The sequence below is a fragment of the Euleptes europaea genome, chromosome 3 (genome assembly GCF_029931775.1).
Source record: "Euleptes europaea isolate rEulEur1 chromosome 3, rEulEur1.hap1, whole genome shotgun sequence".
NCBI lineage: Eukaryota > Metazoa > Chordata > Lepidosauria > Squamata > Sphaerodactylidae > Euleptes > Euleptes europaea.
The window spans coordinates 17,257,783-17,284,165 of NC_079314.1; the positions used below are offsets into that span (position 1 = coordinate 17,257,783).

General features: G+C 48.1%; 1 protein-coding gene across 1 annotated transcript; it reads left to right on the forward strand.

Annotated features, from left to right (window-relative positions):
* On the forward strand, window positions 1–26,261 carry LOC130474707 (IgGFc-binding protein-like). Its single transcript, XM_056846404.1, has 13 exons — window positions 1–37; window positions 1,682–2,543; window positions 2,625–3,279; window positions 3,604–5,613; window positions 7,105–7,678; window positions 9,957–10,546; window positions 13,011–13,575; window positions 14,158–14,759; window positions 17,494–18,067; window positions 19,586–19,785; window positions 22,786–23,166; window positions 25,237–25,525; window positions 26,239–26,261. The coding sequence occupies exons 1-13, from the start codon at window positions 1–3 to the stop codon at window positions 26,259–26,261; spliced, it is 7,362 nt and encodes a 2,453-aa protein (XP_056702382.1).
* The last annotated feature ends 122 nt before the right edge of the window (window positions 26,262–26,383 follow it).

Consider the following 26,383-nt stretch of genomic DNA (forward strand, 5'->3'; position numbering starts at 1 on the left):
ATGTTACTTCTGTGGGCCTGGTTCACTCTTCCATGTGGTAAGTACAGTCACCTTTAGCACTGATTTAATCAGGAGTGGTTCTGTAATGAGGTGGTCTGAGGTAATCGTTTCAGGCAGCAGATCTGGGAGGTAATGTCCTCCCATTGACAGCCTTCCACTGCTGTCCCAGGGACCCAGAGGAGACAATCCTCTCCACCTCTACTCTCCTGCAGACCTCTTTAAAAATAGCATGGTATGCTATACCAGTTCCTGAACTCTCGCGAGATCCCTTCTTCTCCCAAGAGTTCAGCTGCCCTTTCTGGATGCCTGTTGCAAGAGCAACCAATATGGCAGCCAGATGCTCTCAGGCGTAAGTCGTCTGGAAAGAGTCTGTGTGCACTTGCTGTTCTATCTTTAAAGAGGGCTGGGACAGTTGAAGAGGCAACGATAGGATTGCCATCCTCCGGGGGTGGGGGGCTGGAGTTCTCCCAAAATACAACTGATCTCCATACCAAAGGTATCCGCTCCCCTGGAGGAAATGGTAACTTCAGAGGAGGGACTCTATGGCATCGAATCCTTGCTGAGTTCCAGAAGAAGAAAAAGAGTTGGTTTTTATATGCAAGGAAAAGAGGGGTATATTTTTTAAAAAATACACTGAGAAAGAGAAGTGAGCGGGAGAATAAAACCAACATCTGCTATCAAAATAACATTATTTAAATCTGCACAGCCTATCAGATCTCTAGTGACCAATCAGACGACCTATTGGGCAAGAAAACGGTTGGTGGGCTCCAGGAAAGGTATTGAGGGGCAACATGGTTCTCATGAGGACCACGTTGGGGAAGCATGGCTAAAATTCAATTATGTGTTGATTAGAGTCCATAGCTGCCGATTAGAGCTGGGCATATCGGTAAACCCAGACTGAAAATATAACTGGAAAAGGGTTTTGCACCTATTTTCAGGTTTAATTTAAGTCGAATATTAAAACTGGGAATCAAGCCTAAGCCGGATAGCCGATTATCGAAAAAGCCGAACAGGTATTCAGCTTTTTTCGGCTTTCCCCAGACTTTTCCCTATGGGATTTTTTAATGAGCTTCGTGGGGCACTTTTTGAGATAGAGACACCAAATTTGCAGTGTAACTGCAAGGGACTCTCCTTGCATGAGCCCCAAAGTTTGGGACAGGGGGTCTAATTTTATGGGCCTCGAAGGGGTTGATCCCCTCCTCCATACAAAAGCATGGTAAAGTTTACCATGTTTTTTTATGGAGGAGGGGGCAAGCCCTTCTGGACCCCATAAAATTGAACCCCCTGTCCCAAACTTTACCGAACTTTGGGGCTCATGCAAGGATTCGATGCTTAGCTTCTGAGATCTGACGAGATCAGGCTAGCCTGGGCTGTCCAGGTCAGGGCATATATACTATATTGGACCCAAATGTTTTTGGGAAACCCAGAAATAAAGCCAAAATACCCATTTACCGGATTCCCCCCCACAAAAAAAAAATTGGGTTCAATAAACCCGAACCCAAAATTTACCAGAAAAGCTTTTTTTTTTTTTTTTTTTTTTTGCACAGCCCTACTGCCAATTACACAGGTACGGGTCCCTATGGAACACAGAAATTTCTCACAGCCTTCCACCTTCATGACTTCCTGTGGTATTTTTGTACCGGACTCTCCTGTTTATCCAAACTGTGCTTCTGTTTTCTAGCTGCTCTGCCCCCACTGAGCCCTCAATCCAGCCTCTGCAGTGGAATGCGTTGTGAAAAGGGAACCATCTGCATCGTTAGGCAAGAACAGCCACAGTGTGTCGCGGAATCTCAGACTTGTCACTCCAACCAATGCCCAGCGGGGACTGCGTGTGAGGTAGCCCAGGGCGTCCCCAGGTGTATCCCTTCTGCACAGTCTTGTCATCACATCAGATGCCCAGCTGGGACGAGATGTGAACTGCTGGATGGCTTTCCGAGATGCGTAGCAGCACCGCCGTCATGCGCCAACACTCGCTGCAAAGAAAGCACCATCTGCACAATGACCAACAACGTCCCTCAATGTATCCCAGTGCCGTCCTGCCAAAACATCAGATGCCACCCAGGGACTGTGTGCAGCTCTGTGAACGGGTGGCCTGTGTGCGCGCCCATCCGGCCTTCCTGTGATAAAGTCTCATGCCACGACGGAACTGTGTGTGAGATGGTTCGAGGCCAGCCAAAATGTGTCCCATCACCAGCATCCTGCAATGTCCTTCTGTGTGCAAAAGGAACCACGTGTAAGATAGTCGGTGGACATCCAAAGTGTGTCTCAGGACCTTCATCTTGTCGTGATATAAAATGTGCTGTTGGGGAGACATGCAAGATGGAAAATGACTTGCCCAGATGTCTAACCATCCCAACATCCTGTGAAAAAATTCACTGCAGACTGGGAACGATGTGCGAGTTAGTTGATAGCGTACCCACTTGCGTATCTATCCTACCTTCTTGCAACAGGGTTGAATGCCAGTCAGGAAGCATTTGCAAGATGATTGACGGCTGGCCAAACTGTGTGCCGGCTACCCCTGTACCATCCTGTGGTGAAAGACAGTGCAAGTCAGGGACCCTGTGTGAAGCTGTAGATGGACAGGCCAGATGTGTTCCTACCCCACTGTCTTGTGACCAAGTCAGCTGCAAAGTGGGGACTGTATGTCATACTGTGGATGGGTTCCCCAAATGCATCCCCATGCTACCTTCCTGTGATAAAGTCCAGTGCCAACCAGAAACCGTTTGTACGATCACCGATGGCTGGCCCAAATGTGTTCCCGTCCCACCGTCTTGTGACAAATACCGCTGCAGAGGAGGAACTGTTTGCAGAGTTGTTGACAATTGGCCCAAATGTGTTCCCATCCCAACTTCTTGCGACAACGTGAGATGTCAAGAAGGGACTGTTTGCCAAATGATCGATAGTTGGCCCAAATGTGTTCCCACCAGCACATCATGTGACAAATACCAATGCAAAGCTGGCACTGTGTGTGAAATGGTTGATAGCTGGGCCAAATGTGTTCCCATCACACCGTCTTGTGACAAATACCAATGCAAGGTGGGAACCACATGTCAAGTCGTTGATGGGTTCCCCAAATGTGTTCGTACCCCACAATCCTGTGACGATCATCACTGCCATATAGGGACCATATGTCAAGTTGTTGATGGGTCCCCCAAATGTGTTCGCACCCCACAATCCTGTGCCAATCATCACTGTGAAGTGGGGACTGAATGTCATGTTGTTGATGGGTTCCCCAAATGTGTTCGCACCCCACAATCTTGTGCCAATCATCGCTGTGATGTGGGAACTGAATGTCATATTGTTGATGGGTTCCCCAAATGTGTTCACACCCCACGATCCTGTGACACGCATCACTGCCATGTGGGAACCATATGTCAAGTTGTTGATGGGTTCCCCAAATGTGTTCACACCCCACAATCCTGTGCCAATCATCACTGCCATGTGGGGACTGAATGTCATGTTGTTGATGGGTTCCCCAAATGTGTTCACACCCCACAATCCTGTGCCAGTCATCACTGCCATGTAGGGACTGAATGTCATGTTGTTGATGGGTTCCCCAAATGTGTTCGCACCCCACAATCCTGTTCCAATCATCACTGCCAGGTGGGGACTATATGTCAAGTTGTTGATGGGTTCCCAAAATGTGTCCGCACCCCACAATCCTGTGACAATCATCACTGCCATGTGGGGACCATATGTCAAGTTGTTGATGGGTTCCCCAAATGTGTTCCCATCCCACAATCCTGTGCCAATCATCACTGCCAGGTGGGGACTGAATGTCATGTTGTTGATGGGTTCCCCAAATGTGTTCACACCCCACAATCCTGTGCCACTCATCACTGCCATGTGGGAACCATATGTCAAGTTGTTGATGGGTTCCCCAAATGTGTTCACACCCCACAATCCTGTGCCACTCATCACTGCCATGTGGGAACCATATGTCAAGTTGTTGATGGGTTCCCCAAATGTGTTCACTCCCCACAATCCTGTGCCAATCATCACTGCCATGTGGGGACTGAATGTCAGATTGTTGATGGGTTCCCCAAATGTGTTCACACCCCACAATCCTGTGCCACTCATCACTGCCATGTGGGAACCATATGTCAAGTTGTTGATGGGTTCCCCAAATGTGTGCACACCCCACAATCCTGTGCCACTCATCACTGCCATGTGGGAACCATATGTCAAGTTGTTGATGGGTTCCCCAAATGTGTTCACACCCCACAATCCTGTGCCAATCATCACTGCCATGTGGGTACTGAATGTCATATTGTTGATGGGTTCCCCAAATGTGTTCGCACACCACAAGCCTGTGCCAATCATCACTGTGATATGGGAACTGAATGTCATGTTGTTGATGGTTTCCCCAAATGTGTTCACACCCCACAATCCTGTGCCAATCATCACTGCCATGTGGGAACCGTATGTCAAGTTGTTGATGGGTTCCCCAAATGTATTCACACCCCGCAATCTTGTGCCAATCATCACTGCCATGTGGGGACTGAATGTCATGTTGTTGATGAGTTCCCCAAATGTGTTCACATCCCACAATCCTGTGCCAATCTTCACTGCAATGAGGGAACTGTATGTCATGTTGTTGATGGGTTGGCCAAATGCGTTCCCATTCCACAATCCTGTGACAATCATCACTGTGATATGGGGACCATATGTCATTTTGTTGATGGGGTGGCCCAGTGTATTCCCATCCCACAATCCTGTGGCAATCATCACTGTGATGTGGGGACTGTATGTCATGTTGTTGATGGGTTCCCCACATGTGTTCACATCCCAAAATCCTGTGCCAATCATCCTTGTGATTGGGGGGCCTCATGTCATGTTGTCAATGGGAAACCCAAATGTGTTCCCATTCCACAATCATGTGCCAATCAACCCTGCGATTTAGGGGCCATATGTCATGTTGTTGATGGGTTACCAAAATGCCTTCCCATCCCACAACCCTGTGCTAATTATCACTGCACTGTGGGGACCGTCTGTCAGGTAGTTGATGGGTTGCCCAAATGTGTTCCTTTCCCACAGTCCTGTGCCAATCATCCTTGCAATGCAGGGACTATATGTTACGTTATTGATGGGATCCCTAGATGCCTCCCCATTCCACAGTCCTGTGCCAAACTCCACTGTAAAGAGGGGACCGTCTGTAACACTGTGGATGGCAGGCCCCAGTGTGTTCACGTATCAGGATCCTGCAGCAGTACACATTGTAAACAGGGAACTGTATGTCAGGTCATCGATGGTTGGCCCAAATGTGTGGAAGCTGCCCAAACATGCCACACAATTCACTGCAGCACAGGAATGACCTGTGTAGTCAAGGATGGTTTACCCAAGTGTGTTCCTGTTTCCCCTACCCAGTCTGCTTGCTGGGCCTCTGGCCAGACACACTACCACACTTTTGATGGACGCAACTACGATTTCCACGGTACCTGTGCCTACACCATGGTCAAGACATGCCAGCCGAAGTCCAAGCTCCCGTTCTTCCATGTTTTCACAGAGAGCGAGAAGAGCAGCAGCACCCCGTTCTCTTTCTTCAGCCAGGTCACCGTCACTGTCTACAGCTTCAACGTCACCATGGTCAAGTATGAATATGGACTCGTCAGAGTAAGATCCCATCTTTGTTCTGTTTTATTCAGTATCGCTGGTAGGATCTTTGCAACTTCCTGGTTATCACCTTCTGCCTGGAGACAAAGAGGCGTGCAAGGCTTACTCTTACTCAATTTTCGTCAGGAATTGGCACACAAAACCTACCTTCCACATCATTTTAGGATTAGTAGAGCGTCTTTCTTGCTGTGCCCATTTTTGGGGGCGAGTATGACTGTATGCTGAACAACACCAACAAAAGAGAACCAGCGTGGTGTAGTGGTTAACAGTAGTGGTTTGGAGCGGTGGAGTCTGATCTGGAGAACCGGGTTTGATTCCCTACTTTTCCACAGGAGCGGCGGAGGCTAATCTGGTGAACTGGATTTGTTTCCCCACTCCTACACATGAAGCTAGCTGGTGACCTGTTGTGGGGAGGGGAAGGGAAGGCAATTGTAAGCCGGTTTGATTCTTCCCTAAGTGGTAAAGAAAGTCGGCATATAAAAACCAACTCCTCCTCCTTCTTTTTCTTCTCGTCTTTTTCCCAACTTTATTCTTTTTGTAATCTTTGTTCAACTCCCCCCCCCCCCGTTTTTATTCTGCCTTTGGGCCTCCTCGACTGTCTCCATTTCTCAAAATCTGTTATTTTTCTGAAACCAACTTTCTTAGTTCTGTTGATTCTCGTTATTTCTCAGGTACAAACTCCTGATTTGTAGTTAATCATCTTTTTGTAGTTTAATTTGTAGTTTAATCGTCTTCCTGCAAAAACACTTCACTGTCCCAAGTCAATACTACTCCAAGAACTATCAAGAAGGGGTTAAAGCAACCAAGAACATACAAGATGCAGCTTTCTATGTGAACCAGGGTTTTTAAGCCAGTGAAGTTTGGTTGGGTCCATCTTTTAAGGACAGGCGTTGTTTTCCTGTCAGCTAGAGGCCAACCACAAAAATCACATGGACACATGAACACATTAATCTGCCCTATGCTGAATCAGACCACTGGTCCATCAAGGTCAGTATTGTCTATTCAGACTGGCAATAGTCCTCCAGGGTCTTAGGCAGAGGTCTTTCCCATTGCCTATTGCCTGGCCCTTTTAATTAGAGTTGCTGGGGATTGAACATGGGACCTTCTGCACGCAAAGCTGATGCTCTCCCACTGAGCCACAGCCTCTCCCCAAATCACAAGTAATTCTGCTTTTATTGGTCAGAATTGGCGCTAAAATATTTGGGTTGGATCCAATAGGTTTTTCCATTGCTGGAAAGGGGCTTTCCTCTAACCACGAAAAAGGAAATGCTGGGGATCATGGGACCAGGTCAGGAGTGAGAGGGGCTGTGGTCTATAGGGGGCGATTGAGTGAGGTTGAGCATAAAAAGTTCACTGGACCCAATCTTTTGTCTTGAATATTTTAGAAATTTAAAACCACTTGATGATTTTGAATACTGGGTATAAACACTGGCAGAGTCTGTAACCGTAACCAAAAACAATCAGTATAATTCTGCTCTCTGCCACTTCCAGGTCAACCAGGTGCGCTCACGTCTGCCCATCACTTTGCATGACGGGAAGATTTCTCTTCACCACCGGGGTGGCCAACTGGTCATGGAGACAGACTTTGGCCTGACCCTTTACTACGACTGGAATTATTATCTTGTGGTTAAGGCTACTGCGTCCTTCCGGGGCCACGTCTGCGGCCTCTGCGGCAACTACAACGGAGACCCCAACGACGACTCTGTGACGTCTTCTGGCGGCTTGGCCACTGATGCCATTAACTTCGGCAAGAGCTGGAAGGTGGAGGACGGGAAAGGGACCTGCAGCCATGGATGCCACGGCAAATGCTGGCACTGCTCCCCGGCGCTGATCGCCAGGTACAGCGTGGAGGGCTCTTGCGGACTGATGGCGAAACACAAGGAGGGTCCTTTCCACCCCTGCCATTCCGTGCTCGGTTACAAACCTTACGTGGATAACTGTGTGAGTGACTTGTGTGCTTTCGATGGCTACAAGCAGATCTTATGCGGAGCGTTAAAGACTTACGCCGATGCCTGCCGAAGAGAAGGAGCAGCAATATTGGACTGGAGGAAAGAGGCTGGCTGCCGTAAGTAGAGGAGATGTATGGCAAGAGGGATGGTGCTAGTAATCCTCTGTTTCAGGGGGCAAGAGGAGATTGAGTTCTGGAGACCAAGTCCTATGAGGAAAGGCTGAGGGACTTGGGAATGTTTAGTCTGGAGAAGAGGAGGCTGAGAGGGGACATGTTTTTCTCCCTCTCCTATAATACTAGAAGGCTGGGGTCATCTGCTGAAGCTGGAGGGTGAGAGATTCAAAACAGATAAAAGGAAGTATTTTTTCACACAACGCATAGTTAAATTGTGGGACTCCCTGCCCCAGGATGTGGTGATGGCTGCCAGCTTGGAGGGCTTTAAGAGGGGAGTGGACATATTCATGGAGGAAAGGGGTATTCATGGCTATTAGTTAGAATGGATATTAGTCATGCTGCATACCTATTCTCTCTAGTATCAGAGGAGCATGGCTATTATATTAGGTGCTGTGGAACACAGGCAGGATGCTGCTGCTGCAGTCGTCTTGTCTGTGGGCTTCCTAGAGACACCTGGTTGGCCACTGTGTAAACAGACTGCTGGACTTGATGGGCCTTGGTTTGATCCAGCAGGGCCTTTCTTATGTTCTTATGTTCTTATTGCTCTCTTGAAATATTTGAAAGGCTGTCACTTAGAGGAAGGCAGGGAGCTGTTCCTGTTGGCAGCAGAGGATAGGACTCGCAATAATGGGTTCAAATTGTGGGCGGAAAGGGGGGGATATTGGGGGGTTACAGTAAAAGTTGTTTGACAATGGAATCAGCTTCCTGGGAGATGGTGAGCTCCCCCTCACTGGCAATCTTTAAGCAGAGGCTGGACAAACACCTGTCAGGGGTGCTCTAGGCTGATCCTGCATTAAGCAGGGGGTTGGTCTAGATGACCTCTTTGACCCTTTCCAACTCTATGATTCTAAGTGAGCAGATGATGGGCCTGAATGTTGTTTAGAAATAGAGAAATGAGAGCATGAAAGCAGATGACTGGAGATACGGTAAAGAAATAGGTGACAAAAATGTTTCAGTTCTCAGAAGAGGAAAAATAGTAGTTTGGTTTCCTGGGGAGGGGAGGGGTTCGGGATATAAGAAAACAGATACAGCTAAAAATTGATAGTGAGACATGGACAGATGTACAGAAAACATTAAGAGAAGGGGAGGTGCACTGATCCCATCCTTTGAGTAGATGCATGCAATATTTGACCCAGGAAGGATTCATATCTGGAAGAGGCACTAAGTGCTAACATCTGGGTATGCGTGTGGCTTTGTTGCCATTGAACTAACAGGCAAAGGTATGTTACAGCATTTCATGTTGTGTGTTGTCCCATCAAGTCTCTTCCAACTCACAGAAACCCTATGAATTAATGTCCCCCAAAATGTTCCATCATTAACAGCCTTGCTCAGGTCTTGCGGACTGAGGGGAAAGGCAAGCATAATCAAAAGGAAGCCCTGAAGCAGTCAGAGGGGGTGACCAAGGGGAAACATCCCTTCATAAAAAGCTTTTGTCTCAAGGATCTATCGGAAATGCAAATTCCTGTGGACCTCAATCAAAGTACCCTCTTCATATGTTAATTCCCACTATGCTTTGAGGGAAGCCACAACAGCGAAACCAGATTGGACATGGTTTAAATTTGTAGCATAGGTGCACCATCGAATGATACAGGTATCATAAGAACATAAGAAAGGCCATGCAGGATCAGACCAAGTCCCATCAAGTCCAGCAGTCTATTCACACAGTGGCTAACCAGGTGCTTCTAGGAAGCCCACAGAAAAGACGCAGCAGCACCATCCTGCCTGTGTTTCACAACACCTAATATATTCGGCATGCTCCTCTGCTCCTGGAGAGAATAGTATCCATTTTGACTAGTAGCCATGAATCGCCCACTCCTCCATGAACATGTCCACTCTCCTGACTTCCAAGTTGGCAGCCATCACCACATCCTGGGGCAGGGAGTTCCACAATTTAACTATGACTCCCTTTAACCGCCTTCTTTCCAAGCTAAACAGCCCTAAGTGTTTTAACCACTCCTCATAGGGCCGTTGCTTTAGTATCGGAAGAAATGCTGTGTGTTTATAGGTAAAAAGACAGTTCTTTGTTGGTGGATTCTGAGTTGCTGTCTTCAGCATAACACGCCTTGTACCCTGTTCAGCCGTGGGCTGATCTTTAGGACAGGTTTCTGGCACTGGAGTTTCTGTTTTTTGCCTTAGATCTTCTGAGCAAAGAAAGCTTTGGGCTAAAGCAAAGGTGAACTCTTGTGCATCTGTTGACCCTCTTCTTCCTTCCCTTTTACAGCCCTCTCTTGTCCTGAGAACAGCCGGTACATGGCCTGCGGTTCAGCGTGCCCTGCCACCTGCAACAACCTTGATGCTCCGAAGAAGTGCCTCCTACCTTGCATGGAGGCTTGCGAGTGCAACCCAGGCTATGTGCTGGATAGTGGCCGGTGCATTCCTAGAGACCGGTGCGGCTGCATCCATAGGGGTCAGCTCTACGCCCCCAATGAGCAGTTCTGGGATGACCAGTATTGTCGTAGACTTTGCTTGTGTAGGCCGCAGGACAGGGGAGTGATCTGCCAGGGGTCCCAGTGTGGGGAGAGGTCCATGTGCGGTGTGGACAACGGCATCAGGGGCTGCTACCCCATGAATTACAGCACCTGCTCTACCCTGGGCCAGTTGCATTATTTAACCTTTGATGGGTTGCACTATGACTTCTACGGGACGTGCGTTTATCGCCTGGCCGAACTCTGCCACAGGAGGACAAACCTCACTCACTTCCAAGTCCTTGTGAAACCTGGGCTGGAGGGCCCCGGAGATCCCTCTGCCACCAAGGTCATCGAAGTCAACGTCTATGGGGTGATTATCATAGTCGACCACAACAAAGTCTTGGTGAGTGCACCATAGCATCTTCTGCCCTTTTTTTAAAAAAAAGTTTTTATTGTTTTTTAAGGAATACAGAAAGGAAAAAAAGGGAAGGGGCGAAGGTTTGCATCCGTTTGCAACAAACGATGTTATCTCAATCAATAATATACATACGTAATACAAAGATTATACTTGCTACAATTGATTCAAAATATTGGTTTCTATCCTATTTTTACTCGATAAAGAAGCAATTGGAAATATTCTTACACATAATAGACAGCCACTAACATGAGAGATGAAGAAAAAAGGAGAGAGTCAAGAATGAAACAGCATTAAAGATAAACCATGGTCAATTTCTCTAAAGGTAGTCATTGTTATGATAAACCAAATATATTTATACATGAAAAGAACATCTACTCACACAAAAAGGAGAAAGATTAAGCTAGATTTAAATATTTGAAGACGTATACATATACCATGGTGACCATTTCTCATTAAATTGCTCAACATTTTGCAAATCATCTAAATTCATCAAGTAAGTCATTTTAGCCATATTTGCATATTCCAACATCTTTTCTTTCCATTCAACTACTTCTGGTAGAGTCTTTTGCTTCCATCTCCTTGCAAGAACAACTCTCGCTGCTGTTGTGGCATATTTAAGCAAGTCTTTATATTTTACTAGTAAATCTGATAGTACTATGCTCAATTTAAAAAAAAAATTGGATCCATGCTGCATCTTCTGTCCTTGCCTGGGGTTGCCAGCTTCCAGGTGAGGGCCACAACTAGTTCTCCCAGAATTGTAGCTGGTATTTAGACGACAGAGATAAGTTCTCCTGGAGAAAATGGCAGCTTTGGAGGGCAGACTCTAGGGCAGAGGCAGATCTACTGTGAAACTAATGAAGCTTAAGCTTCAGGGCCCCTAATCCCGGAGGGGCCCCCTGAAGCAACTTTTTTTTTAAATAAGTGAATTTCTAAACAAAATCGATGGAGTTTTTTTAGTGATAGAATCATAAGCCAACAGGTTGAAGTACTTAATATTGACCTTAGAATATGCTCTAATGCCCATTTCATGTGGCTTCAAAATGTCCCTGTAATTGGTCAAATGTCAACATTTTCTAGGGGGCTTGCAGCGCCCAAACCCCTAGCTGTATGGGCTCTCTGAGCTCACCAGAATCTATTCATAGCCTACATTTTGGCAGCTGGATCCTCAAATCCTTCACTGATGCACAGCTTAATAGTTCTGTAGTTTTATTTCGTCACTGTATGGCCGATTTTCAAGGACTCCACCCCACCCTCCTGTTCTCCGCCATTTGGGCCTTGAGGTCCTTGCAAGGGCAGCAAGGCCCTTTGGACCTTGGTGGATGTTGCTCTACTGTTGCTGGTTGCGAAGGGGCCCCCATAACAGTTCAAGCTTCAGGGCCCCAAAAATGTAGGTCCGCCACTGCTCTAGGGTATGACACAGAACCCAGGAGAAACACAAGTCCCTCCCCAGATACTGCCCCCAAATCTCCAGGGATTTCCCTACCCAGATCTGGCATCCCTAGTTGACTTGAGCTTGCAGAGATAAGTTGGGCGTGCCCACCCGGGGTGCCCTGCAGGGGCCCAGGCTGTGTGAGAGCACTTGAAACGGCCCAATTGGAAAAGGACACAGTATTGACACCAGGATGCCCTCAGGAGTGTGGGGTCCACTCCAGCCCACTGCATCGTCAAAAAACAGCCATGGGCCCAAGAACAGGGGTCAGCAGGCAGCTGCTAGAACACCACATGGATAAAGGGAAGGTGGCACTGAGCTAGGAAAGGACTGCACTGATTGTGGGGTTGCCAGATCTCTCTTTGCCACCAGCGGGAGGTTTTGGGGGCTGGGCCTGAGGAGGTCCCAGGGTTTGGGGAGGGGATGGACTTCAGTGCCATACAGTCCAATGGCCAGAGTGGCCATTTTCTCCAGGGGGACTGATCTCTATCAGCCGCTTTGCAATTGGCTTGCTTCGCAGTGCTGACTGTGAGAGAAAATCCCACACCCCCCCCCAAAAAAAACCAATTGCCGCATAAAAAAGCATTTTAAGAACAAAAAACAAATGGAGAAATCTGAAAGGAAGGGGGGGGAGAAATCCAAGCATTGGTTTTAAAAAGCCCTTCTTCTGCTCAGAAAGAGCTCTGAGGAAGCAGGAAGTATTTGAATCCCCGCCTCTTTACACTCTGCTTTGTGATTGGCTATGAGAGAAACCAAGCTTGCATTTCACATGCTTTGCCTCATGCATGGGGATTTCACCCATGCTGAGCTCAGGGGAGAGGGAAGAATCAGGTTAACAAAGGGACAGGAAGTCCCGGGATTTGTGAGGGCTGGCAGCAAGGTCATTTCTAATGGACGGAAAACTCAGGCATAACTTCAAGGAACAACCGAGTCAGACAGGGGGCGAATGTGAGTCCAAGTGCCCAAGCATAAACGACCAAAGTTTCTAAGTTCTTCTTTCTCTCTCCTGCGCTTCTCCAGCTGAATAGCTTGTTGATCAATCTGCCGTACAACATCGAACACAGCAAAGTCTCCCTTTACCGCCAAGGCTGGGATATTGTCATCCACACCGATTTTGGCGTTACCGTGATGTTTGATTGGAGGAACAACGTCCGTCTCACAGTGCCAGGAACTTACGCGGGTCATTTGTGCGGCTTGTGTGGCAACTTCAACGGGAATCCGAACGACGACATGCAGAACCGGAGAGGAGTGTCGCTACCTATTCCAAGAGACTTTGGCAGAACCTGGAAGGTTCGGGACATCCCAGGCTGCATGGAGGTGGAAAAGAAGGAATGCATAGAAATGGGGCAAGTGGAGCTCACCCAGAGGAAGGGCAAGGAATGTGGGGTCCTATTAGATAAGAATGGTCCCTTCAGGGATTGCCATGGCAAGGTGCCACCTACGCTATACTTCCAAGACTGCGTCTTTGACTATTGCTCCAACAGGGACAACAAAAACGTTATATGTCGCATTATCTCCTCCTACGCGGCAGCCTGCCAAGCAGCTGGTGCCAAGATCAATGAGTGGAGAGCCACCACCTTCTGCAGTAAGTCTGTCCACACACAAAAGCGTACAAATTTAAACTAGAATTACTGCAAAGAAACAATAGCAAAAAGAAAGGGGGGGAAGGGTTTCTCCTTATTCTGATTTTGCAAAGAGACATAATTATTTGACTCTCTGATCAGGACCAGAAGGAGTTGAATGATCCTATGGGTGGACCAGCATATCCTTGAGGCAGATTTGATGTTGGATGGGTTTAGAGGGAAAGGGGTGGTTACCTGGAAATTTCCTTAGCCGTGTCTTTGATCTTCTCTGGTCTGAGAGTCAGCATGGTGTAGCAGTTAGGAATGGTGGACTCGAACCGGTAGAACCAGGTTCGATTCCCCGCTCCTCCACATGAATGGAGGACTCTAGTTTAGTGAACTGGATTGGTTTCCCCACTCCTCCACATGAAGCGTGCTGGGTGACCTTGGGCCAGTCATGGTTCTCTCTGAACTCCCTCAGCCCCACCTACCTCATAAGGTGTCTGTTGTGGAGAGAAGGGAAGGAGATTGTAAGCCAGTTTGATTCTCCTTAAAAGGTAGAGAAAATGGGCATATCAAAACCAACTTCTTCTTCTTGCTTTCAGGGCCAGACTGCCCGGCAAACAGCCATTACGAAGTCTGTGCCAGCAACTGCCCCGTGACATGCCGCAGCCTCTTTGACCAGACCGTCTGTAACGCTATGTGCCACGAAGGGTGTGAGTGTGATACAGGTTTCGTTTTGAGCAGCGACAGGTGTGTCCCCATCTCCCAGTGTGGTTGCATCCACCAAGGCTTCTACTACAGTGTGGGAGAATCCATCTATCCCAACGGGTTCTGCAAGGAACAATGCCTTTGCCACACAGGTGGCATTATGCAGTGCCAGCCTTCCTCCTGTGGTCCTCACGGGGAGTGTCGCGTCGTGGAGGGTGTGCAGACATGCCACTCCCTCATGGCCAAGACTGGCACATGCCATGTGTTTGGTGACCCCCACTTTCTCACCTTTGATGGCCTCACGTATGATGTCCAGAGCAACTGCACTTATGTCTTGACGCGGAGTTGCACGCACAAGCACTCCACGCCATCCTTTGCTGTCAACGTGGAGAACGAGAGGCGGTCCAGGGGGAAAGTCTCCGTCACCAAGTCGGTGTCTGTCACAGTCTATCAACACACCTTCACCATAACGCGGGAAAAGAGAGGCTTCATCATGGTAAGACATGTGACTGACATGGGGGGTTGTGGTTGTGTGCTGGTAGGACAAGAATGTTTGCTCATCTCAGTTTTTTGGAATACCACCACCTTGTGGTTTGCCTGCCTATACTTATTTCTTGACAATTGCTCATCTCCCTAAAGCAGTGGTTCTCAACCTGGGGCCATATTAGGGTTGCCAGGTCCCCCCTCTCCTCCGGTGGGAGGCTTTGGGGGCAGAGCTCGGGGATCGCGTGCACCACTTCCGGTTTACAACCAGAAGTGCAGACCTTCTTCACTCACCTGGGGAGCCAATTTGGTGGCCCGGGTGGGGAGCGGTGCTGGGCCAGTCAGCTGAGCGGCGGGGTGGCTGGGCGTGGCGGCGAGAGCATCCTGGGGCTGGCGGGCGGCGGGGAAGCCGCTGCGGCACCCGTCCTTCCCTGCGGCGCTGCATAATGGTGCCCAACACTTGCGGGGGCTGTGGCAGGGCTCTGCTGCACCTGCGCTGTCCTCCTGCACTTCCTTGGTCCCACCCAAGTTCTGTGCTGCGGCATGCACACATGCGTGCACGCGCACATGCACATTTGCCCGCCGACCCTCAGCTGGTCGGCGGGCAGAGGGGTAAATGGCCGGGGGGTTGCCCGCCACCACCGGGCACCTGGCAACCCTAGGCCATATGGCCCCCAGGGGGGCAGGATATTCCAAGGGGGCCACAGGTAAAAATTGCATAAATGGGGGGCCACAGCACAAGACTAGGGGGCCACAGCGGGAAGTGAGAAGTGAAGAAAACAGAGAGGTGACCGAGAAAAGAAAACAGAAAAGAAAAAAGAAAGCAAAGAAGTGAAGAAAATAGAAAACAGTGGTAGATGCTTTGTTCTCCCTTGTGTGTGAACATTGTTGTTTATTAGTGTGCACTTCACACACCCATTCCCTTTTTGTGGGGTATTTTTTGTAAATTTCAGTTTCCCAATAAGAACTGCACATGTGCATTTTGTGTGGCTGTTTATGCTTCTTCGTTCCTTGGCTATTTACAAACAAAACATTCAAATAGCTACCTTTCTACAGGTAGGACACGGGGGGTGCCAAAGGAAGGAAACAAGGTCGGAAGGGGGCCACGGTCGGAAAAAGGCTGAGAACCACTGCTCTAGAGCCTTCTTTCTAGCGAGATCAAAAACTAACCCTTCTATGGTTATGCAAGGCAGAATTTTGAATTTACCATGCTCGGAAAGGGCTTGTCCGTGCTCTTCTGGCTCTATCGACTCATTAGTTTGTGCGCTCTTGGAATGTCGTTTCTATGAGGATCTTAGATCACAATATCGCTCTCCTTTTTTTAATACATAAAGCCGATGCCTCTGCGACTTTTTTATTAAGTGACAGGGGTCCCTAAGCTACATTGGCAGTGGCAAAATTTATTTCAGTCCTTATATTCGTCAAACATTAGACTTAAAATTATGCTGCTCCAGATCAATGGATCAAGGAGCTTGTAAGGGATAAAGGGAAGGAAATGGTTGGTTAATTTGTGAGAATTGGTGTGACCAATAGGTGGGTCACGGTGGAATTTTTATGCAGATGATATGTAGAGAACCAACCCGGGTATTGTACAGATTAGTAGTGGACTCGGACTAGGGGAGGGCTCAGGTTTTGAACCCCCTCTGGGGTCATTAAGTGTTTTCAGTTTAAACTACTTTGACAGCCAGCATGGTGTAGTGGTTAGTGAGGTGGAATAGGGTCTGGGAGACCCAGATTCAAATCCTGCTCTGCCACAGAGGCTTGCTGAGTGGTCTTGGATAGGGTCGCCAACCTCCAGGTATTAGATTTGGAGTAACTACATTTATACACAGAGGTGTCTATTTTGGCTTACCAATCTCCAGGTACTAGCTGGAGATCTCCTGCTATTATGATTGATCCCCAGCTGACAGAGGTCAGTTCACCTGGAGAAAATGGCCACTTTGGCAATTAGACTCTATGGCACTGAAGTCCCTCCCCTCCCCAAACCCTGCCCTCCTTAGGCTGCATCCCAAAAATATCCAGGTATTTCCCAACCCGGAGCTGGCAACCCTAATCTTGGGCCAACCACACATTCTCGGCCTAACTTACCTCACCATGTTTTTGTGAGGGTAAGATGGTGGAAATGAAAATAATGTGAGCTGCTCCGGGGCCCTCATTGTGGGGAAGTGTATAAATGAAGAAAACAAAGTAAATATATTCAAATGGGATAATTCCATCGATGTATGTCAGTCTGAGCTTCTTGGAAAAGAACCACGATATAAATGAATGAATGGCGAGTGACAAAGGATATATGACAGTCGTATAGATGGAACAAGAACAGATAGAAGACAGGCCAACAGACAAAGACAAGAAGTGGAACTTCATAAGAGGCTGGCTGGCTTGAGAGTCAGCGTGGTGAGAGTCAGTGGTGGACTCTAATCTGGAGAACTGGGTTCGATTCCCCACTTCTCCACATGAGCGGTGGACTCTAATCTGGTGAATGGGGTTGGTTTCCCCACTCCTACACATGAAGCCAGTTGGGTGACCTTGGGCCAGTCTCCGAACTCTCTCAGCCCCACATACCTCACAAAATGTCTGTTGTGGGGAGAGGAAGGGAAGGATATTGTAAGCTGGTCTGATTCCCCTTGAAAGGTCGACAAAATCGGCATATAAAAGCCAACTCTTCTTCTTCTTGGGTAACTCTGAGAGATTGTTGCCATGTTGAACTGTCTGCCTACTTAATTCTTACTCACTACCTACCACTGCAGGTAGATGATGCTGTCCACTCTGTGCCTTTCCGTCTGGTTAGTGGTGGGGTGCGTGTGTACTACCATGGTGACAACATCATACTTCAGACCGACGTCGGCTTGCACGTCTCTTTTGACCATTTCTACCATCTCGCCGTCACCGTGCCTCACTCCTTTAAGAGGCAGGTCTGTGGTCTGTGCGGCAACTACAACGACCAACGTCTGGATGACTTCTCAATGCCCACTGGGGACAGAGCAACGAGTGTCCTCGCCCTTGTGAGCAGCTGGAGAGCGGACAGGCCGGCGACAGTCTGCACTCAGGACTGTGGCGCTATGGTGTGCGGCTCTTGCCACGAGAGCCGGAAGGCCAGCTACGTGCACAACAGCCAGTGCGGCATCCTGCAGGCGCCGTATGGCCCATTCAGCATGTGCTATTCTACCATCAACCCCACCATCTTCTTCAATAACTGTGTGCATGACCTCTGCAAGGCGCAAGGGAACCGTGTCATCCTTTGCCGTGCCATCCACAGCTATGTCACCGCTTGTCAAGCTGCTGGCATCACGATCAACCCCTGGAGGACACCGCAATTCTGCCGTAAGTGCTTCTACCTCGAAGCAGTCTTCCAAGGAAAGGTTGTCCATTAGGGGGGCTAGGTCTCCCACTACAGGGACAGAGCAATGAGTGTCCTAGCCCTTGTAAGCAGCTGGGGAGCGGACAGGCCAACAACAGTCTGCGCTCAGGACTGTTGACTACAGTGGGAGACTGCCCGCCCCCTGGCCCTGGGCAATGAGATAGTGAAGAAACCAGAAACCTGGAAGTGGCATCAGTGTGTCAATGTGATGGTCTAGGATTCTGCCAGGACTTTATGATAAAACCATAGAGCTTCAGTGGAATGCTTGAGCATCACACCAACACAATGATTTTTTTTATTAATGTTATTAGGTTATACATTATATTCAAATCCATATTATGTTATACTTTTTTTTTTACCCACCCAACATTTTCACACCAAAATCTTTGACCAGGAGCACAAGTTTCTAAATTTCTTAGTTATATTAGGGTTGACTTCCTCGCATTTTACCCAATTCAAGTACAGAGACCACTTGTCCTTTATTTCCCTTATTTTACTATCCCACGGTGAATCTTTAGCCAATTGTGCAACAATATCTGATTGTATATATTCAGATAAATAATCATTCCAACATTCAAAAGTCCATTTGTTTGCTTCTTTCCAGCCTTTTGCTATTGTAGCTTGTGCTGCTAGGATCATAGCTTTACAAAGTTCCTGGGCATTTCCAGTTATTTGCTGTCCCACTGCACCCATAAATAGCACGTCTCTATGCAAATTAATCTTGATTTTAAAAAGCTGTTCCATTCCCTTCAAAATCATTTCCCAAAAAAGTTTAACCCTCGGACATTCTAACCACATATGTAAATACCAACCTTTATTCCCTCCACAATGCCAACTATTAGGGCTTCACCAACACACTGATGTTACTTCTGGGTTCGTAGCACGATCGCAATGTCAATTTGAATAACGCCATCCCTTTATATTTCCACTGTGGTCAAATCTGTGGTTCTGGTTGACTATTGGAGATTTAATTGCCACCCCATCGCCAGGATCTACACTGTGTTACTGAAGTTAGGCTGTGGCAATCGTTTCGTGGCTGGCTCCACCTTCTATGGCAGCCATTGTGTTTCTGCCTACTCTGCCGGGTCAAAATTCCAAATGTGCCCCCAGGCTAAAAAAAGTCGGGGAGCCCTGGGTTAGCATGTCAGGTTAGAACTGGGAAAAACCCAGGTTCAAATCCCCACTCAACCATGAAGGGGGCTTAGTCTAGTCGCACACTTTTAGGCTAACCTACCTCTCCGACTTGTGAGAATAACCCGGGGACGGGAGAATGATGCTTGCCACTCTGAGTTCCTTGGAGAAACAGCAAAGTTAATAAAAGTGTTAAAGATAGATAAAAAGTGTTATAGATAGATAATTCCCCTCCCCCCCATTATTCCTTTGTTGCTTACAAATAATAGGAAATAGCTGACAGGTACTCCTGTTCCTCTTTCTTTTCCTCTTCCTCGTTGTATAATAACCTCCCTGCATCTTCTTTGCAGCCATGAAATGCCCAGCCAACAGCCATTACGAACTGTGTGCCAAAGCTTGCCCCCGAGGCTGCCAAGAAGCAACCAGTATCACCCAATGCCCTCGAACCTGTGCCGAAGGCTGCCAGTGCGACGAGGGCTACTTTATGGCTGAGTACCGCTGCGTTCCCATGAGCCTGTGCCGGTGCTTCTACAATGGCACATGGTTTAAGGCAAGTAATAAGCAAATGTCAAAGGTACTGGGACACATGAACACACGAAGCTGCCTTATACTGAAGCAGACCCCTGGTCCATCGAGATCAGTATTGTCAACTCAGACTGGCACTGGCTTTCCAGTTAGGGTTGCCAACCTCCAGGAGGCAACTGGAGATCTCCTGGGATTATAGATGATCTCCAGGCAACAGAGATCACAGAATCATAAGAGTTGGAAGGGACCGCCTTGGTCATCTAGTCCAACCCCCTGCACAATGCAGGAAACTCACAACTACCTCCCCCACACACACCCAGTGACCCCTACTCCATGTCCAGAAGATGGCCAAGATGCCCTCCCTCCCATGAACTGCCCAAGGTCATATAGAATCAGCATTGCTGACAGATGGCCATCTGTGTGTGTGTGTAAAGTGCCATCAAGTCGCAGCCGACTTATGGCGACCCCTTTTTGGGGTTTTCATGGCAAGAGACTAACAGAGGTGGTTTGCCAGTGCCTTCCTCTGCACAGCAGCCCTGGTATTCCTTGGTTGTCTCCCATCCAAATACTAATCAGAGCTGACCCTGCTTAGCTTCTGAGATCTGACGAGATCAGGCTAGCCTGGGCCATCCAGGTCAGGGCGATAGCCATCTAGCCTCTGCTTAAAAACCTCAGGAGATCAGCTCATAGAGTTAACTGCCCTGTTGTGGTGGGCAATTGCCCACCAATCAACCAGGCTGCCTGCTGACAAGCTGATGGTCAGCAGGCAGAAGCAGCCCCTCCTTAGTTAGGTTAGAGACATGAATTTTAGGTTAGTGTTTGGTTAGAGGCCGATGAATGGGAAAGACAAGGACAACACAGATCAGAGTTACCAGGTCTCTTCTTCTTTGCAAGGACGAGATATAGTTGAGTGGGGATAAAAATATTTTGAAGCAAATAGAAGATGACATGGCAATTCCCTCACCAACCTATCCCCATTCTGCTTTCTCACTTTAAAAATAGAAATACCATGTCCCTCTAAGGCACTCACGTTGACCTGGTCAACGTGTTAAAGCCCACATCTTTTCCTTGCATGTTATGCAATGCCCAAACTAATTTTTTAAAGTACAAGAACTGTAACATTGATGCCTGTTGAATAGCTGCTACCACAAGAAACCCAAGGTGAGATGTGTGTGTGTGTGTGTGAGTGTGTGTGTGTGTGTGTGTGTGTAAAGGGCTGTCAAGTCACAGCCGACTTATGGTGACCCCTTTTTGGGGTTTTCATGGCAAGAGACTAACAGAGGTGGTTTGCCAGTGCCTTCCTCTGCACAGCAACCCTGGTATTCCTTGGTGGTCTCCCATCCAAGTACTAACCAGGGCTGACCCTGCTTAGCTTCTGAGATCTGACGAGATCAGGCTAGCCTGGGCCATCCAGGTGGAATACAGGCCCATAATATGACCCTTCAATAAACACACATGTACACAGGAAGCTGCCAGTGTGGTGTAGTGGTTAAGAGTGGTAGTTTGGAGTCGTGCCCTCTGATCTGGAGAACCGGGATTGATTCCCCACTTCTCCACATGAGGAGCGGAGGCTAATCTGATGAACTGGATTTGTTTCCCCACTCTTACACATGTAGCCAGCTGGATGACCTTGGGCTAGTCACAGCTCTCTCAGAACTCTCTCAGCCCCACCTGCCTCACAAGATGTATGTTGTGGGGAGAGGAAGGGAAGGTGATTGTAAGCTGGTTTGATTCTTCCTTAAGTGGTAGAGAAAGTCGGCAGATAAAAACCAACTCTTCTTCTTCTTATACTGAGATAGACGGTTGGTTGGTCAAGGTCTATTCCTTATTCTGACTGCCGGTGGCTGTCCAGGGTCTCAAGCTGACATGTTTTACTTCACAGAATACCTGATCCTTTGAACTAGAGATGCTGGGGATTGATTACTCCTCTGCATGCAAATCAGATGCTCTACCATTAAGCCATGGCCTCTCCTTTTAATAAGAAGCTGCCTTATAGCAAGTCAGATCATTGGTTAACTGAGATTCACATTAGCCCTGCAAGGGTTTTTGTTTTTGCTTTGTTTTTTGGCATCAAGGTCTTTTATGCATGGGAGTTTTAACGGAGTTCAAGGCTCTCTTGACCCACACTTTTCTGTTCCGAATCCTAAAAATGCTATGCATGTTGTTGTTGTTTACCCTGGAGAAAGTCCTGGGATTTCCAGAATAGGGCAGAATCACCAGCAAAAATCTGGAAGCGTATGAGTCCCCGCCCCTTGAAAACATTGCTTTGTAATTGGCTGTAGTGCTTCCTATGAAAAAAAAAGTCACACACACACCCCGCCACTCCTGAGCTTTGGCTTATGCATGGAAATGGGGATGATTTGACCCAGGCTGGTCTCAGGGGAGATCAAAGAATCACGTTACAACAGTATGGGAAGACCCGGACTTTGCATAGGTTGCGCGCAAGGTAATCTCTAAGGGACGGAAAACTCATGCATAACCCCAACGAAAAACCGAGTCAGACCGGCAGAGAAAGCAAGTCAAAGTGCCCATGTATAAAAAAACCAAGTTGCAACGGACTTATGGTGACCCTGTAGGGATTTCAAGGCAAGAGACATTCAAAGGTGGTTTGCCATTGCTGGTCTCTGTGCCAACTCTTCTATTCCTTGGTGGTCCCCCATCCAAATACTAACCAGGGCCAACCCTACTTAGCTTCAGAGATCTGACAAGATTGGGCTAGCCTGGGCTATCCAGGTCAGGGCCCTGAAAGGTTATGATGGCCCAAAATTTGGATGAATTTTGGAGCCACATTCATCCAGAATGTCCAGATTCCCTGGGGCAAGGCCAACCCCACCTGGCTGATGTGCTGAAGGTCAGCGATAAAGATTTCACAAATTCAAGCCATTGAATCATAATGATAGTTATTGTATAAGAAGTGTAACATGTATGGTTATACATGTTACATGTGTGCTCTGAAACGCAGGGACCAAATCCAAGTATCCACCTAGCCACACTAATGGCGCTAATAACCTTGTGTGTTTCCCAGGTGGGAGTGATGGTGTTGACAGCCGAATGCCAGCAGCAATGTATCTGCCACCGTAAAGGGCGGGTGGTGTGCAACCCCTATCTGTGTTCCACTGGAAGGTCCTGTGTCTTGAGCAACGGCAAATGGGACTGCATTCGGCAGGAGGGTCACTGCACCATCGCCCATGGAGATGTCTTCACCACTTACGATGGAGTCTCTGGAAAAGTTCCTTCCATTGGATCCTATGAGATCTCCTCGCTCATCAACACCACATCTGCATCTTGGTTCCAGGTGGTGGCAGTATTGCAGAAGTGCCCCACGTGCCCCACTCCTGTGGTGGAGTCCGTCATCGTCTTCTTCCAGAACCTTATTGTGAGGGTGAACCAGGAGGGTTTAGCTTGGGTAAGATGAAGAAGAAAGCATCAGCTTATAAAACTGGAAAGAGTGGACAAGGAGAAGCTTTTCTCCCTCTCTCATAATACCAGAATGTGGGGTCATCTGCTGAAGCTGGAGGATGACAGGTTCCAAACAGACAAAAGGAAGTATTTCTTCACACAATGCATAGTTAAATTGTGGAACTCCCTGCCCAGGAGGGGGTGATGGCTGCTAACTTGTAGGGCTTTAAAAGGCGAGTGGACATGTTCATGGAGGAGAGGGGTATCCATGGCTACTAGTAAAAATTAATACTAGTCATGATGCATACCTATTCTCTCTAGAGTCAGAGGAGCATGCCTATTAGATTAGATGTGACCTTTTTTCTAAATCAAGCTTGGGTTTCCCTCACCCAACTTTCATTCATGTCAGTCAGAAAGCAGCTGCCAGGAATTAATTTCCCATGGGACACAAGGACCCAGTTTGGATACGGACTGTAACATGGGTGGAGAAGAAGTTTCATCCTTCCCCCCACCCATCCCGCACATCATTTCCTGACCCAAAATGGCCCTTGGGGTACTATTTGTTCCATTGGGAAAGCTGCAGTAATGGATGAACTTTGAAAAGATTAGTATGAATGAATCTAATTTAGCATTGTAACCATAGGTCATAACATAACATAACATAACGAAGAAGAAGAAGAAGAGTTGGTTTTTATACGCCGACTTTCTCTACCGCTTAAGGGAGACTCAAACCGGCTCACAATCACCTTCCCTTCCCCTCCCCACAACAGACACCCTGTGAAGTAGGTGGGTCTGAGACAGCTCTAACAGAGCTGTAACTTGCCCAAGGTCACCCAGCTGGCTTCATGCGTAGGAGTGGGGAAACAAATCCAGGTCACCAGATTAGCCTCCGCCGCTCACGTGTAGGAGTAGGGAATCAAACCCGGTTCTCCAGATCAGAGTCCACTGCTCCAAACCACTGCTCTTAACCACTACACCACGCTGGTGTAAAGAAACTATTAGTAAAATTTCTCAGGGTGTGTTGTGTGTGAGGGGGGGTGTATGCATACATACACAACTCGGTAAATGAGTGTGTGTGTAAAGTGCTGTCAAGTCATAGCCAACTTTGGGTGACCCCCATAGGGTTTTCATGGCAAGAGACTGAGGTAGTTTGCCATTGCCTGCCTCAGCATAGCAACCCTAGGTTTTCTTGGTTGTCTGCCTTCCAAGTATTTACCATGGCTGATGCTGCTTAGCTTCAGAGACCTGATGAGATTGGGCTACTTTATGGGGTTTCCAAATACTGTACAACAAGTATGTTGGCCTTGTGATTAGAGAAAAGGGAAGCACAGAGATGCTGAACCGTAGAAATATAGGACAGAAATTTCAAACTGATGACAGGGAGTGAACGTAGAGGCTTAGGAGTAGGAAGTGAATGGTATCTTAGAAAAAGGAAGGGCATTTAGCAGATGTGCTATCTCTACCCACAGGAGGGGCTGTGGCTTAGTGGTAGAGCCTCTGCTTGGCATGCAGAAGGTCCCAGGTTCAATCCCTTGCATCTCCAGTAAAAAAGGACTAGGCAAATAGGTGATGTGAAAGACCTCAGCGTGAGACCCTGGAGATCCACTGCCAATCTGAGTAGACAATACTGACTTTGATGGATTAAGAGTCTGATTCAGTATAAGGCAGCTTCATGTGTTCACGTTTCCATCTCCTTCAACCATCCACAGTAGCACGGATTACTTTGAGATTCAGGATTTGATTCCCCGCTCCTCCACATGAGCAGTGGATGCTAATCTCGTGAACCAGGTCGGTTTCCTCACTTCTACACAAAAAGCCAGCTGGATGACCTTGGGTTAGTCACAGTTCTCTTAGGGCTCTCTCAGCCCCACCTACCTCACAGGGTGTCTGTGGTGGGGAGGGGAAGGGAAGGGGGTTGTAAGCCAGTTTGATTTTTCCTTAAGTGGTAGAGAAAGTCGGCATATAGAAACCAACTCTTTCTCCTCCTCCTCCTTCTTTCTGTGTCTGTCCCCTTTGCGTATGCTTATCTGGACTTGTTCTTGGTGTCTCTGTGACCTGATGGTGTTGCATGTTACAGGTGAATGAGAATCCTGCTCATCTCCCAGCCCAGCTTTCCAAGGACGTGTCAGTGAGCCTGATCCAGGGAGTGATGACGGTGAAGTTCAGAACAGATGTCCGTGTTCTCCTCAGCAGCAACGGAGAGGCAACAGTCATTCTCAGTGGAACACTTTCCTACCAAGTACAAAGAGCATGTGGGAACTTCAATGGTATTGGTGCAGATGACCTTCGGCTGCCCAACGGTACAATCGTGAATAACATTGGAGTGGTCCTCAGCTACTGGAGAGTCAGAAGGATGACGCAACCAGGTATGTGGGAATGACAAACATAAAGCAGTTTTCCTAACACCCACCTGTTATGACTCCAGAGGCTGCAGGTGGCTATTTAAGATCCATCAGCCAAGAGCCAAAAAGGAAATGGTCAGCCTGGCTATTGTCCCTGAGACCACTGCCCAGAGAGACAGGGGTCGGCTTGCCAGGTCCCCCCTCTCCTCATGCGGGAGGCTTTTGGGGTGGAGGTGAGGTGAGATTGCGCACACATGCACGCCGACACGATGGTGTCACTTCCTGTGTACACCCGGAAGTGCCGCATCGCAAGGGGCCTTTACCACTCAAACTGGGAGTTTGAGTGGTAAACGGCCCCTTGTGGTGAGGCGCTTCCAGGTGTAAACTGGAAGTGACGTGGCGCCATGGACAGGCGCGGGCACACGTTGCCCGCCAACCCTCAGCTGGTCGACAGGCAGCCAGGTGGATGGGCAGGGGTTTGCCCGCCACCACCTGGCACTTGGCAACCCTAGACAGGGGAGTTAAAGGAGCAGGCCAACAGGAGGGGAGGAAGAGGATGAATTGATCCGCAGCACCTCAAAACCTGAGGCCTGTCCTGTGAGAGAGAGGGAACACCCTACCATACCCCAGCATTCCAGCATCCACCCTACACCACTGGGAATTTGATCTATAGCCAGGCAGTGAATTCCTTCATATTCGTGCCACTAAACTCTCTTGGTTTTTCCTCTCTTTTTTAGGTCTTGGGAAAATCCATCCCTAATGAAGTCTAAAATTGAAATCCACCTTCAGATGTCCACCACTTTCTCTGGCCTGTATTTGGACACAGAACCTTCTCCTTGTCCAAGTCTCAAGGAAAGAGCAAGCGACTGGTCTTTGTACAAT